This window comes from Cydia splendana, unplaced genomic scaffold (assembly GCF_910591565.1).
Source record: "Cydia splendana unplaced genomic scaffold, ilCydSple1.2 scaffold_118_ctg1, whole genome shotgun sequence".
Taxonomy (NCBI): Eukaryota; Metazoa; Arthropoda; class Insecta; order Lepidoptera; family Tortricidae; genus Cydia; species Cydia splendana.
In genome coordinates, this window is record NW_026946843.1 from 71,398 (window position 1) to 87,759 (window position 16,362).

The 16,362-nt window shown below is 38.1% G+C and overlaps 1 protein-coding gene across 1 annotated transcript; it reads right to left on the minus strand.

Moving 5' to 3' along the window:
* Nucleotides 1-6,946: 6,946 nt before the first annotated feature.
* Nucleotides 6,947-9,240, minus strand: LOC134805473 (uncharacterized). Its single transcript, XM_063778770.1, has 2 exons — nt 8,005-9,240; nt 6,947-6,967 (listed from the first exon to the last, which is right to left on the minus strand). Exons 1-2 carry the CDS (start codon nt 9,238-9,240, stop codon nt 6,947-6,949), a joined length of 1,257 nt encoding a protein of 418 aa, XP_063634840.1.
* Between the last annotated feature and the right edge of the window lie 7,122 nt (nt 9,241-16,362).

Consider the following 16,362-nt stretch of genomic DNA (forward strand, 5'->3'; position numbering starts at 1 on the left):
CAGCGGTCGATCATTGTGACGCAATATCGATAATCATTTGATATTCTTAGGGGAACTTACCGCTCACTAGCTCAGTTTTTAGTTTGTCGTATTTTTCCGTCGCCGGCGGCTTTGTAATTATGTCCTTAACCTCCGCTGCATATTTATGCTCGAGATTGCTCACGACATGGTAAAACTTTGTCGAGTCGGCCACAATATTGGCCAAACTAAACTGCCCCTCCAACTGGGCAAACCATGAAGCCGGTTCCTCGGGCCAAAATGGCGGAACTTTAACGCCAACTGCACTAACGGTCGAATCCACTGTCCTCGGCACACTAACAGCCGGTGGAGTAGGTGTAGTAGCACTTGGAGCTGTCGTTTCTACCATGATTATTTATTCCGCACTTTATTATAGCGATCAAAGTTCACACGGACGCTATAACACTGCACTGCACTCAGTTCTAACGTCGGAAAGTCACCAAATTTATAGCTACGGAGCTATTAAATAACATACGCAGTTTAACATTTATAAAGTGTATTATAGGTTAAACACAGTCCACAGAAGATAGTCAGTACAGTACGGAAGAAAGAAAATAGCACAGAACACCGTAGAAGAAGAAATACAGAAAAGAACATATAAATCGTATTTAAATTACAAGCGAGAGCGATCGACCTGCGCGCAGCCTTCCGGCGTCGAATAGCGGATACGACTGAGCTGGCTAGGAAAACCGAGCGCGCACGAATGCGCCCGAAGATAGTACCGTTACTTCTAAGTACATCGTGCGGCGCGCAGGCAGCTAGTATTAACAATAAAAATATTTAAAACATAATATAATGTGTTGCTACAGAAGTATTTACCACATCAGTTATTAAATCTATAGTATGTATATGGAAATGTCATAATAAGCATTTTTATAAGTAAAAAGCATTTAAGGTTTCAATAGCGCTCAGAGACCTGACTTTTATCTCGATATCGTAATTTTCTAGCGACAAATCCATTATCTATACAAAACTGTTGCAAAAATGTTATCGCTTGTATATCGTGGTACAGGATAGGATGGTGCCATATACTTTACTACTTGCTTGCAAGTATCGTAATTAAACAGTGCTAAGTAGTTAAATACGCGCAATGTATTTTTATGTCATAAATAATGTATTTATTTAATGTTAATTTAGTATTAATTATAGTATGTATATTGTTTTATCCACAAATATGAATAATTGTAGTTAATTTACCAATAAAACATAATTTATACGGCCACAAATAAAATATTAAATGCTTCTAAAGTCTGTTTGGTTATTTCTACATGGAAACGAAGTCATTTCAAATTATAAAAACATTAACTGAACACCTTATTGCCGTCTGCAGTCACCGCTCGCCGCTCAGCTATCCGCTGACATTAATACCACGGCCTTACGTTTTATGACACTGAGTCGCGTCAGGGGAGCGACACGGTTCGGTGCGCTTGCGTTCAGTCGAGTTTTGGAATATTACTGCAAATTTGTTGTTTGTTAATTTGTTGGTTATTGTTATTTGTTAATTTGTTGGTTATGGTGTCGACTTTTATTGCCCTAGTCGCCAAATGATGTTACTAGTGAAATTTTAACCGACTCCACACGGTAAAAATAAGTTTAACAATAATTACTTAATTAAAAATCGAATAAAAACGGTATTTCTAATACATAACTTATATTTTTTGCTATTCAATTAAAGAGTACTAACAAAATCCTAACTCAATTAATTAGTGCAAATATTTTAAGGTTTGCGATTCCTGCTCGGCCTTGCGTCGCAAGGTGCCCGGTACCACTGTATTGCAGCAATAACTAGAAATGCTTACTTTGGGGAACATTAGCAACTGTCGTTTTTGATAATTACATTGTAGTGGTGAGGGGTGGTACTTAAATGACCGCTATTGAAACCTTAAATGGTTTAAACTTATAGGCGCGAAGATTTGATTTCCCTAAGAAATTTTTAATTTCGCGTCTTTTTCTGCTATCAAATTGGGTGTGTGTCAGTATAATAGCCCTATATAATTGGCCTATTATTGTATTAAATTTAACGCGCACGCAAAGACGGAAAGCCTGCAATTACGTAAAATTTACTTTCTTATTTACAGCACTCTTGCCTAGATTAAAGCTGATAATTAGTTCGAATCTAGTCTCCCATATTTTTTACGTTCACTGGTACATATGTTTTGACCGAGTAAATAGTAAATATACTAAATACTTTTTTAAATAATCGCGCTCGGGGCGATGGAAGTTTCATCGTTCCGTCGCCCCGCTCCATGCAACGACCAATCGCGTTAGCTCGCTGGCTCGTGCGCGGCAACTTTAAAGCAACGATAACGTTTTTGATGGTTTTTTGTGTTTTTAATTTTTAACCAGGCAATTAATGCACAACCCCATAAAACCCACCATACGGTATTATTTAGTGTACGATTAAATTGCAACGCTTGTACTTATTGTAATTTAAAAATAATGAGAGAAAAAATAGCCTATTACCATTTTTGAGGACGGAAATATACTGAATTTAATAATAACCGTAGGTTACTTACTTTAAATGTAGGATACAGAATTATTTTTTGTGTGATTCATGCTTAATGTCATAAAGCAAATATTTCTCTATGAGTATAAATTTAAAAAATGTTATTAATATTTTTTACAAATTTTCTGTGATTTTTTATATTTTTACATTTTTTTTTAAATACCTAAATGTAATATATTTATTTGGATTATGTGTCGACGTAATCACTAGATTTATTATCTGTCCCATACACTGAAAATTTCAGCTATTACTAATTATTTCCATTCCGCCATACTAGCCGAGCGTACCTTTCTTGGCCTATGTGTGTATATTATGTTAATGAATTGCGTGGAATGTTCTGTACCTAGTTATAAGTCTAGGATCCCTGTTCCTTTCATACGTGTTAATAATTAATGAGATTGGCAGAAATAAATAAAACTGACTCTCCATGACACACCCACTTGTTGACAGTTCATGGAAAAGTACCTACGGCCGGATATTTCCCTATATAAACCCGAGCCGTTCGTAGCTTATTCAGCTATATAGCAGTGTGTGTGTGTGTGCGCTGCAAGATAGACGTGTTGTGTAGAGTTCTTGGCTATTTTTATTGGATATCCCTATAAAATGGCCAAAACAGACTTTAAGAGTTCACTTGACGAAGCAAAGAAAACGCTAGAGTCGTTGGCTGAAAAAATTGGTGTGCAAACAGTGCTTGTTTATGAACAAAATGACAAAATGATAGCTCAACAAAAGCTTATCGAAAAGCTAAAGGAAGTACTCTAAAAAATTATATCGTGTCTCGATACAGCCAGTGTATCGATGTGTGCATCGGTTAAACCGGTAGCCGACAAGAGTAGCGAGGACTTATCGGCAACTCCAATGGGAAGGAAGAGCATAATACCAACCACTACCACAGTGACCGATCGCGCTCGAAGAGCAGCCGATCGTGCAAGTAAGACGACAACTACCAATAAGGTTCAGCCACGACAAAAACCGTCATCGCTGTCAACGGTGAGTGCAAAGAAGACAACGACACCGCATACCGCACGCGCGCAAGAGCAGGCTGCAACAACTGCACCTCCAGTGACGTCACAAATAGATGTTGGGCCACAAAATCAACCTGAGTTGGCACCGCACAAACACAAAGATAGCGCACCTACGACATTACGACCTACCGAAATGAATTCGCCCGAGGTAACCGACAGTGAAGAGGACGACAAAGCTGGTACATGGCAACATTCCCGGCGCAAAAAGCGAAAATCTAAATCAGCAGTGATTACTGGAGTTGGCAAAGAAAACAACACTCTGCAAGCCGCAGAGCGATTCAAATATGTACATACAAGCCTGGAACTTCCAGCCAGACACTTCACCAGAGCAAGTTGTCACCTTTTTAAATAAGATACACGAATCGAAGGAATATACCGTCGAAAAAAGGGACATAAAAACAAAACGGCACGCGTCTTTCATAATTGGCTTCCCCGAAAGCGCATACGACCGGTTTTTTTTTTTTTTATATCTTTATTTAAGAAAAAAAAAGGCCTTCGTCGCTGAGCGATGATGCCGGCCTTATAATAATTACATATGATTACTGTCTACAATTTAACAATTTGATTATTAAATGGTACAATTTAATAGTCTGCTTGGATGTAGGTTTAGACAACAAAATATTACATACGCCAACGTCAGTTAGATTAAGTTTGGCTTGCGTTTCAAATACCCTGCGGTCGGCTCCGATCCGAGCACACTCCACCAATGCGTGGTAGGTATCTTCTCTTACCCCACAGCTTGAACAGTTTGGAGAATCCACTACTCTCATAAGGTGCCCGAACACATTAAGCGGCATGTGCCCGGAGCGCAGTCGCATGCTTGTAACAACAAGTTGTCTGTTTAGCTGAGCGTCATAGAACCAGGGTATCTTCGGTGGTTCACTAACTAGAGTTTTATACCATATGCCTTTCTCTTTCGACCTCTTATCGAAGTGATCCTTCCAAATTTCAAAACATTTTATTTTGACTTCTCTTAGCAAGTCGGTAAAGAAAGGCATACAGTTTACAGAAATACCTTCGTCCACTCCAATTTTAGCAAATTTATCCGCAACTTCGTTACCCACGACATTTATATGTGATGGAACCCATTGGAATTGTACATTCTTGCCGCTATTTAAAAGCTTTAAATATATATCCAGAATGGTGTAAGCTACGGGGAGACCTCTTTCGCCAGAGGTACATCGAGCTAAATGTTGTAGCGCGCTCTTCGAGTCACTGAGCACTACAAAATTTGTCCCATTACACGACTGTATGTATGACAACGATTCAGTAATTGCGTATAGCTCTGCCGCCATTATAGAAATCCTATTGTTTAATTTGAAAGCTGCTGTGGTATTAGTTTGAGGATCGTAAAATGCCGCTCCGACAGCGTTTCCTACCTTTGACCCATCAGTGTAAATCTGAATGAACTCATTGTACTTTATCCTAATGGTTTTTATAGTTTCCCGTAGTAAATCCACCGCGCTATAACCCTTCTTAGGTCCCTGGACATTATCTATTGTGAGGCATATTCGTGATTTTATATCTATGTTTGTTACCCACGTAGAGAGTGAAAACATTTCCAGCATACGAGAACACTGAATTGTTTCATTAGATAGCTCATTATGTACTAAGACCAATAGCGGTTTCTTTTTGGTATTCCAATACGGACTACGGTGACATATAGACGCAAGGTTAGCTATAATGGAAATACTCTCACTATTTTTGATCGATTTTGCCTTTAACCAAAATTTTGATGCAAGGTACTTTCTTCTTACTGACAACGGTGGAAGACATAATTCTGATTCCATAACGTGTATTGGGCTGGTTTTTATAAAACCTCCGACCACTCTCATAGCCTGGTTTTGGACCCTATCTAGCTTATCCAAATTGGTTTTAGAACTGTTATCAAAAAGAAAGCATGCAAATTCCAACCGGCTTCGTATAATTGAAATATATAGTCTCCTCAAGTGTATAGGATGAACCCCCCATGAAGAACCTGCCAAAACGTGGAACACATTTAAAAATTTTCTTAATTTCTGGCACATGTCGTTAACTTGTTTATTCCACCTTAAAGATTGGTCTAACCATAGTCCTAAGTATTTAACTGTCGAAACATTTTCTAGCCTAACATCTCCTATGTTTACATCAACTTGACGTAGAGTCCTGCCTCTTGAAAAAATACAAACTTTGCTTTTACTTGGAGATACCTGTAAGCTAACCTCTTCCAAAAATTGTGACATTTGATCTATAGCCCTTTGAAGTGTTATTGTCATAAATCTTAAGTTTTGTCCCGATACGTATAACACAAAGTCGTCAGCATATTGCGATATGTATACATTATTTATCCTCCTACAAATGTCCATAGTGACTATATTAAATAGAATCGGAGACACTGGATCTCCCTGTGCCAATCCTACCATCGTCCATCTTGTGATTAGACTATTACCGGTAGATTCAGTGACAGATACATGTCTTTCCTTCAGAAATTCCCATAAGTATTTACATATGGAGGACCCCACGCCCTCTGCATCTAGTTTTTCCACAACTGCTCTAATGTTAACATTATTATATGCGTTATCTATATCCACAAAGCAACCTACGGTTTGTTGTTTATTAGTATACCCTATTTGAATATGTGTAACAAGACGAACCAAATTATCAAGACACGACTGGGTTCTGCGAAAACCTACTGTATTTCTAGAAAACAAGCTCTTACTCTCGAAATACCATTCTAGTCGCCTAGTTATTATGGTATGTAAAGTTTTGCAAATGCAAGAAATCAGAGATATGGGTCTTAATGATGCGATATCATTGAGATCTCGCCCCGGTTTCGGTATTGCGATTACTTTAATGTCACGCCACTGCGTAGGTACTTTTCCTTCACTCAAAAACATATTAAACATATCAACTAAAATTTGTTTATCTGGAAGGTTATATAACATCGAGTAAGAAATGTCGTCGATTCCAGGTGCCGTGTCTTTCTTTTTAATGGTATTATTAAGTTCTTGAATCGAAATAGGCGCTTCAAGTTGTGGGTTTTTTGATATAAAGACTGGATCCTGTGGTAACACATAGTCAGGCGTTAAACGGGTAAGAAATTGCTCTGTTTTTTCGTAATCTAAGGCATTTCTTACTGTTTTGTACCCTTTCAACCATTTCATTTTATTCCATAAATGACTACTAGATACTGTGCTGTCAATACTATTACAAAACAATTTAAACGATTCTGCTGCCGCTTTCCTAATAAGGCGCTGTGCCTCAGCAGTTTTTTGTTTATAATTACTTAAATTAACCGGAGTGGGATTTCTTCTAAGCTGAGATAACGCCTGCCTACGCACCGCCACTGACCTAGACAACTCTGGAGTCCAGTATGGCTTAATGTTAAACGTGCGAGTAGGGTCAGCACAAAGTTTAATCAGAGGAATTGATTCATTAGCTGCCGAATTAATGTACTGTAAAAACGTGTCATAAACTAACTGAGGTTCTCCATTAAGATTTTTATTTTTAAAGAGTTCAATAAATGTTTCCCTATATTTAGTCCAATCAGCCTTTTTAAAATTTCTTTTTTGTGTGTTAATGTTATTAAGTTCGATTTTGGTAGACATGAAAATCATTAAGTGGTCACTACCTAAACTCTCGTTGAAAATCGTCCAAGAAAATCGGAGTGCAATGTCTGATGTTGCAAATGTAATGTCAGGTGAGCTTGACAACCATCTGTCTAAAACCATTTTACCCCAAGTAGCTACACCATTATTAAGCGATACGTAATTATAATCAGACGCGGCATCGTATATTTGTAAGCCCCTACTATTAATCTTGCACGACCAGTTAGGATGATGGCCATTAAAATCACCACATATTAATGTTTTACTATTCCATTTCGAAAACAGCATTTTCCAATCATCTGTTGTAGTGGAAACTCGAGGCGGGCAATACACGGCGATAATATTTTGCAAATACGAACAATTAAAAATCTTAATAGACATAATTTGTATGCAACCGTTACGTAAACTAAAGTTATTAACTTGCGCTCGAATAGATCGATGAATTATTATAGCTATTCCTCCGTATGAGTCATCGCGGTCTTGTCTGTAGATATTATAAAATCCAATTTTTAAGTTGCTATTTGGTTCGAGCCAAGTTTCCGATATGATACATATATGGATTTTTTCTCGTAATAATAAATTTTCAAGGGCTAACACTTTTGGTCTTAAACTTTGCGCATTCCACTGCAAAATGTTCAACTTCATATTTTTATTTTTACGACTAAATTCCATAACGGGCTAACATTTCCACAATACTTTTTAAAATAGGCCACTCAGACATAAAATCTACTACTACGAGAACTAACCATTCAATACAGGACTTAATTATATTTTTAATTTTTTCATGCACACTAATGTCTTTTAAAAATAATATTTCTTTTAAACGACTTAATAACTCACTAAAATGTACTTTGCGCGAGTTGTTTACTTGATCGCTTTCCGTGTTATCAGCTGATTCCTCTGGAATGCGGTCCGCCGGGCGCTCGTACTGTTGCCGCTCATTTTTGCTGATGCTGCTACTTGCGTTTCTAGGGACCGCTCGGATGCCGGGCGGTGACTTAGGACGTTTAAGCGTTTGGGCAAACGAAGATAAGATAGGTACGTATTTATGGGGACTTGTTTCTTCCAGATCTAAATCAATAAAGCTGTTGTGCGTATTTAATCGAAATGTGTGCTCTTGAATGTTATTATCCCTACGGATCTCTTTATGAGCATGTTGTTCTGGTTCAACATAAATGTTGCAAGCAACCCGATATGTGCAGTTGAACTCCGCCATTAATTCCCTTATCTTTTTCTCTTTTAAGTAAACTGGGCACGATCTATTTAGAGCCATATGATTCCCCTTGCAGTTAACGCATTGGAATATCTCAATCTCGCAGTTTTCATGTTGACCGCTGCATTTGGGGCATATAACATTTCGAGATGAACATCTGGCTTTAGTATGTCCGAATTTCCAGCATTTTGAACATTGTGTAGCAGGAAAGATGAAAGGTTCTACCTTGACGCGTAAGTTATCTATATTTACGTATGCTGGCAGTTGCGATCCGGAAAATATTACTTTAGCCACCTCGCTGGGTACCCATTTATTACCTTCTCCTCTCTTCTGTAACCGTTTTGCAGATACAATCTTGACATTACTAGGGCTGGAGATATCCCTAAGTATATCGCTGTCGGTTAGCTCCAAGTCAACCCCCCTTATAATACCGTAAGACATTTCCACTTCGGTAACTCGTTGAACTTTCCATTCCTTCTTTTTAAACTCCTCACAGTCAATTACCTTTTTTGCATAGGTCTCGTCGGGCACCTCGAGTTTTAGTTTGTACTGATTTATATATTTAATTTTTTTAATCTTGAATAAACCTGCAATTGTAAGTAACTTTGCAATGGCAAATTGTTTAGGTAGTTTTTCGCTACTCGAAAGGAATATTTCTATTGTCTCCTTCTTAGGTTTTTTAAGGTTTTCAACTTTTTGCCATGGTTCCTTCTCATCATCCTGTCTTTCCCGTTTTTGAGCCCTCTCATTCAAGTTATCTTCCTCCTGTTCCTGATCTTCTGTATTTTTTTCTACGACTTCATTATCTTCTGGTGATGTTGATTTTTGTGATAATACTTCTGTCACATCCATGTCTGAGCCTAGGTCTGAGTCCGGTAGCCCCGTAGACATGTTGTTTACGGAATTACCAGCCTACAGCTTGCATGACAACAGGTACCGCGCGTCGTAAACAATAAATGCAATAACAATATTAGATCGCCGCGTGCACTCAACACGAATGTCGTGACGAGACGCGATACGACCGGTTGAAATCGCCGACTTCGTGGCCACACGGCATACGTTTCTCCGACTGGTTTCGCGTCCGTCCCCGCGCCGAGCGGGGCCCCACCACCGAGCTGCCCGCCATCGCCATCGCCACAGTGTCTCAGTGACTGCGCGCCTGCGCGCGCGTCCACTTCACACACACGGGATGAGGATGCGCCGATTATTGTATGCCACCAAAACATACAATCACTTAATAACAAATCGGAAAAGTTGGAAGAATTGCTTAGTGCCGACCTTAAATGCGATGTATTAGCCATTACCGAACATTGGCTCTCGGACGTAAACTTAAAGTGCATTAATGTAGACAAATATATTCTGGTGTCGTCCTTTTGTCGTAAGCAATCACTTCACGGTGGGTCATGTCTAGATGTCAAAAATAGTATCAAAGTAGTAAACATACCCGAAATTGTTGACTTATCTAAAGAACTAGTTTGTGAACTATCTGCTGTTTGTTTGGTAGATTCCAATCTCATTGTGATTTGCCTATATCGAACTAATTTAATTCCTACGAAAGATTTTCTGACCCACCTTGAATGTGTGCTCGAGAAAGTAGCTGAATTTAATAAAAACTTTATCATTATAGGTGATATGAACATAAATTGTATGGGGTTATTCCCACTAGTTACCACCAAGTTGTTACCAGTGGTAACTACTGGGAATTTTTTTCCCACCTTTTACCACTGGTAGCTACTGGGAATAAAAATTCCCAGTAGTTACCACCAACTCGGTTTAGTGGTAACTACTGGGAATTTTTATTCCCAGTAGTTACCACCAAAATTTTGTTAGAGTTAAATACTAATAAAAACACTATAAATAGTGTAGTATAAATATATAGAGTAATTTAATAAATAATTATAAGTCGATTAGTGTTTTAGTAAACTCCCTTAAAAGTGACCAAAAATATTGAAACAGTTTAACCGGTACTAGTACAAAATCTATGATATATGTACTTAAGGATAAATTTAATAATCCATTTAGATGATTTTTCAAGTGATTTTATTAGGTAATTCAAAATAACTCTATTTATACTATTCATACCTACTGTTTTTATTAGTATTTAACACTAACAAATTTTTGGTGGTAACTACTGGGAATAAAAATTCCCAGTAGTTACCACTAACCCGAGTTGGTGGTAACTACTGGGAATTTTTATTCCCAGTAGTTACCAGTGGTAAAAGGTGGGAAAAAAAATCCCAGTAGTTACCACTGGTAAAAACTTGGTGGTAACTAGTGGGAATAACCCAATTGTATGGGGATGTCATGGCGGCTGTTAGGCGTCTCGTCCCTTCAGGCACGAATAGCAAGGTGGTGGTGGTGGAAGGGGCGGTGTCGGACCGCTACCTGGACCCGCGCCGCGCCCTGCGAGATGCGCGTAGATGTAGATGGGCCCCTTCGGGTCCTCGGGGGCCGGCGACGACGCACGTTGTCGGCCGCAGCTCCGTCGCTACAAATTGCGATCTCTTGCCGACCGACGAAATCCGGGCTGCCTCTGTTAGGCCCCGCCCGTCGCCGTCGCGGGCTGCATCGCCCCGTCCGTAAAACACTCACTTCTCCTCGATTTGTACCGATTCACTTGTTCTAACCGCGGACTCCATACCGCTCGTCCCGACACTCGGGCAGGAAGTCCATTTTTATTTTTTTCATTTTTACACTTCTCTCCTTCATTCGTCTATGCCCGGTCGTTCCGTTTTACTCGATTTCTATCATTGTGTCTATGGTCGGTTTGGAACGTGCGGTCATAGACCAATGTAAGGCTTTGTTGCACAAATGATGAATCATTGAGAATACATTAATTTATATCTTAAACATTTTCGAAGCGTTCTCGACAATGGTATCTGCGTGTGAGGCCTCCATTATAATACCGGTTCTAATCGTAAATGTTAAGACAGAAGAGCGCATCCCTACGTCGGTGACATTGACAGGTGTCAAACCTACGAACGTCGGAATTACGTGGATGGATTGCTATGATTAGTGAATGATACCTTATGTTTGTGGCGTGTCTAAAACGAAAGGAGAAACTACAATGATGAGGACAAGCGCGCTTTCTTGGTTGGTGTTGGTGCTTTGTCGTTTGGGGTTCCAATTGCAACTCGGAGACAAGCTTGTATGAGAAAGCTTGCCTTCGGTCGGATGTTATTTCGTTAGGTCTCCATTGCACTCGTGGGCCCTTGTATTTGTGACACATACCTGTGAAGTATGTGTTACAATACCGCCGAACGCGAATAAAAACGGCTTGCCTTACGGCTGGCTGTTTCAGCCGGGGGAACCGTGGAAAGCGTGCTTGTCGGCGAAGTGTTATAGAATCGATTGTTGGAAACCGTGTGTCGAGAATGTGAATAAAAGACGATAGTTTGAAGCACTATTAATTAATTGGAGAAGAAAAAATGATGAATTACTTGAAAATTGAGATAATGTATTTTATTGTGCTAACTATTGGACTTTAATGATAAGTGAAAATTTTGATCTAACGGAGGTTGTTTGTTTAATTTTATTACTGTTGTGTTTAAGACTGATGGAGTTAGTGTTCGTAGGCTGGGCTTTGTCGCCGCAGTCCTACGGGGACGCTCTTCCACTGGAAGCCTGACCCTGCGGTCGTTCTCCATGGTGACCGGCCGCACGATCAAGGTTCGCAGCGGGGCTACAGCATTTAGCTAAATAAGTTTTATTATTGAAATTATCATATGTTATTAAGGGGTTAATGGGTAACGTTCGCAGGAGTATGGTTTTTTTTAAACCATGTTCCTGCGGTGACGCTCTTCCACTGGAAGCCTAACCCTAACCACCGTAGTGACCGGCCGCACGATCAGATTTCGCAGCAGGGTTACGGCATATAGCCTAGTGATGTTTCCTTACAAACTAACAAGCGTTGGTGTTTACAGGCCTAGCTGTTCATTGCTGAGGTCCTGTAAATTTTATTTCTATAGTTGGTGGTACACCATTACTAATTTAAGTTTACAATCATGCGTGCGACATGCATAGCGCCTCTTAACGTATCTACCAAGCTATGTACACATGCCTTACATTGTAGTTATATTCGAGAAGTTCTAACTTCTAAGTTATGAAAAATGAAAAAAAAAAAATTGTGAGGTAAACTCTTAATATGTAAGTAGTTTTATTCTAATGAAACGTATCTAAGCTATAACTTATAGTTGTTGCTGGTCATTGCCATAGCAGCACTAAATTTATTTATTTTTTAACGAAAAGTTAATTTTATTTATTTCTAACTAAATTTACATTTAATATATTACAGCTGCTATTCTCTGGCCTTGAGAAGCAGGTTATGCAAGACCTGTTTGGTACTTGCTGTTCTAAGTTGGGAAATAATTGAAAAGTTGCAATTGTCTAAGTCCGGAGCAGGTTTCGCATGAGTATGGTTTTGCCATAATCACTCAAATTTTAATTATGAAAAAGTTCATGGTACTAAGGTTATGACCTGTAGAGCCTTTGCTTATTCATAAATGTAAGGTTGTCAAATCCAAGATGTTCCGCAATGAGCCATACAACTACGGCTGCATTGGGACTCTAAAAAGAGAAAAAAATAAAAATAAAATGAATTTAAGTTTCATTGAGAAACTTAATTCTCCAACACAAAGTACTTTGAACTTTAGATATAGGCTGTTGAACAGCTGTTAATAAAATAAAAGTTTTTTTAGACTCATGGGGATTTATTAAATTTAATTTTGTTAGAGAATAAAAAAAAATGAGTTTTCTTTAATAAGAAATGGGTTATTAATAAAATTGTTTGGGTACTGTTAGAGAAAGAAAGACAAATATTTTCAAGGGTTGGCGATGGTAAGATAAATATTTTAAATTAATTTTTAAGTTTAATTCCTGCAGTCTGTTTACAATATAAGTTAAATAAATGGAAATACAATTTATGATCTTTTTGTTGGATACTAAATTTAATGTGACAATGTTCTAATTATTAAGTAGTAGGTATATTACTGTAATGCTAATGTGTTGGGGATGGAATGGAATTTTTAAGCGGGGTGGCTAAGCATTTGGTTAGTTGATTGCATTTAAAGCGGTTAGTAAGCTGGGTTTGGAGGGTGTTAATAATGTTAGTATGGGGTATGGATTAAGGCGTGGTGGATTTGGTAATGAAAATTGTAAGTTTGGGTAATAAGCAGGGTGTTATAGGTGTTATTTTGTTAATTAGAAAAAAAAATATTTGTAATTGAATATGTTGAAAATGTTGTCTTTATTTTATACCTGTCTTTGGACAGATTTCTAAATTAAATTGATTAAATTGAATTGATGAATTAAGTTAAAGTAAATGTAACAGAAGAAAGCACCCCGATCTCTAGTATAACTCTAGTAGACGACGAGACTGAGTTCATACCACCATTTCTTCAGTCAGAAGTAGAAAAAGCGGTTAGCACTCAAAAAATCGATAAGGCACCAGGACCAGACCAGATAACAAATGAGATGATCAGACATTCTATAACTACTCCGGAAAACTTGAGAAAACTCACAGAGATATACAACACCGTTTTAAGTGCGGAACTTATACCATCTCAATGGACCAAAAGCGTCATTATATTACTACATAAAAAAGGAGACAGAACCATGATTGAAAACTATAGGCCCATAAGCCTTATGTCTAATATCTACAAAGTGTTCTCTAAATTGCTGCTAAATAGAATAGAAAGTGTACTGGATGAAGAACAACCCATGGAACAAGCTGGCTTTAGAGCAGGATTCTCAACTGTCGATCATATGCATGTTATAAAGCAACTTATAGAGAAATGCCAAGAATACGGAAAGGCTTTGTACATTGCATTTGTGGACTATAGCAAAGCATTCGATTCAATCAACCATGGTTCGCTTTGGAAAGCTCTAATCCGGCAAGGAGTGCCAAAAAAATACATACGCTTGATTAAAAACATATATTCGAATAGCACAGCACAAATAAAATTAGAAACACTTGGCGAAGAGTTTCCAATAGCTAGGGGGGTAAGACAAGGAGACCCATTGTCACCTAAACTATTCTCTGCCTTACTGGAGGATATATTCAGAGACCTTCAATGGGATACACTTGGCATAAATATCAACGGCTGGACACTTAACCACTTGAGGTTTGCTGACGATTTAGTCCTGGTAACTGACAACGCTCAGACGCTCCAACACATGCTGCAACAGCTGACAGAGGCAAGCAGAATAGTCGGACTTACCATAAATAAATCAAAAACGAACATAATGACAAACAGAGAAGAAAGGCCCATAATAGTAGATAATGAAAATATCGAATATGTACAGAACTATACTTATCTAGGACAAATTATATCATTCAGAGACCAGACGACTTTAGAAATAGAGAGAAGAGTATCAAGTGCTTGGAAAAGATTCTGGTCGCTTAAGGAGATACTTAAAAGTAATCACTTTCCAATGTCAGCTAAGAAAAAAGTTTTCAACTTGTGTATCCTCCCATGTATAACCTACGGCTGCCAAACTTGGGCACTGACTCAGAAACATCTCCAAAAGCTTAGAACCTGCCAAAGAGGAATAGAAAGAAGTATGATGAACATCACATTAAAAGATCGTAAAAGAGCAGATGAAATAAGAGCAAAAACGAAAATAGAAGACGTAATCAAGAAAGTAAGAAAGTTAAAATGGCAATGGACAGGCCATATGACACGGGATAGTAAGGAAAAATGGACCAAAATAATTACAGACTGGCAACCACGAGACGGTAACAGAAAAAGAGGTAGACCAATTAAAAGATGGATGGATGACATCAAGTCGATAGGGGGCGCCACCTGGACCAGAAAAGCCATTGATAGAAAGGAATGGAAGCAGCTGGGAGAGGCCTATGTGTCAGATGACACGCTGAACACTAATCCGGTGAATACGATGTGTTAGTTTTTAAGTAAATTTGTTTATATATTTAATGTAATACTGTTTTAGTTTTTGGCAATAAAGGCTATTATGATTATGATTATGAAATGTAACATCAAAATAAATATGTAGTGAATTGAACGCTATGTGGTCCAATTCAGTACTATTGTTGCCAACCCTTGTTATAAATAAAATTGTCTGACGCAATGTGTAGTATTTGAGGGGTTTGGGTTATTACGTGAGTGACTTTACTGATTTGTTTTGTTTTATTGTTATCAACTTTTAGTCTAATTTTGCAATTGGCTTGTGACTTGAATATTGGTTTTTAATGAAATTTTGTGTTTATGAATAATTTGAATAAAAAAAAATTAATGAATTTGGGTTTAAATTAAAAATGAAGTTAATGCTCTATTATGGTATTTTTATTCTTGATGGAAGTTCTGAAAAATTGAGGCTGCAAAGTTTTAAATTATAAATTAAGTGAATCAGTATGGGTGTAAATGGTCTAAGTAAGTAATGTAAATGGATGGTTGGTCAATTAAATTGAATTTTGCCTCTAGTAGGTAAAATTTATGTCCCCCCAATACCGACACAGCGCGTCAGTTCGTGGCCGTCTGGAATCCCTAGCTCACCTGATTAGGTCGCATCACCATGACCTATGGGGTAGATGGTGACACGGGTCCTAATGGTCTGTCTGCTAAAGGCGAGGTATCACACCAGTGCGGGCATGGCCTATATTCGAGCAATGATGGTGGTTTGTTGTGCCCTACCTCTGGAGTTATGGTGAGTATGTGGTTATATGTACTAGTACCATAATGGTGCTAGTGTTGGTTAGGGCAATTGCAAAAATTGTAAAAAAAATGATTTAAAAAAATTATATGGTTAGAATAATGTTATGTGAAAGGTTGTATTTATGAATTATGGGTGACCCATGTGCTGCTTAGTGAATTTAAAAAAGAAAAAAATGAGAACCAAATTGTGGACACTGAACGAAGCGTGGTGCTAAGTTGGCAGAAAATAATGTAGCTGAATCTAACAAAGTTGCCGCTATAATGTCGTCAACTTTTAGATGCAGCTGTTGCCTTTGTAAGTTGCAATGTCTCACTAAGTAAATATAAAATGAATTATGTA

What these genes read in the sequence shown, in the direction of transcription:
- LOC134805473 (XM_063778770.1), bottom strand. Translation starts at nt 9,240, where the DNA reads ATGTCTACGGGGCTACCGGACTCAGACCTAGGCTCAGACATGGATGTG. An exon ending in ATAACACGGAAAGCGATCAA is followed by an intron (nt 6,968 to 8,004) that starts GTAAACAACTCG and finishes TTAATTCGGCAG; the next exon opens with CTAATGAATCAATTCCTCTG.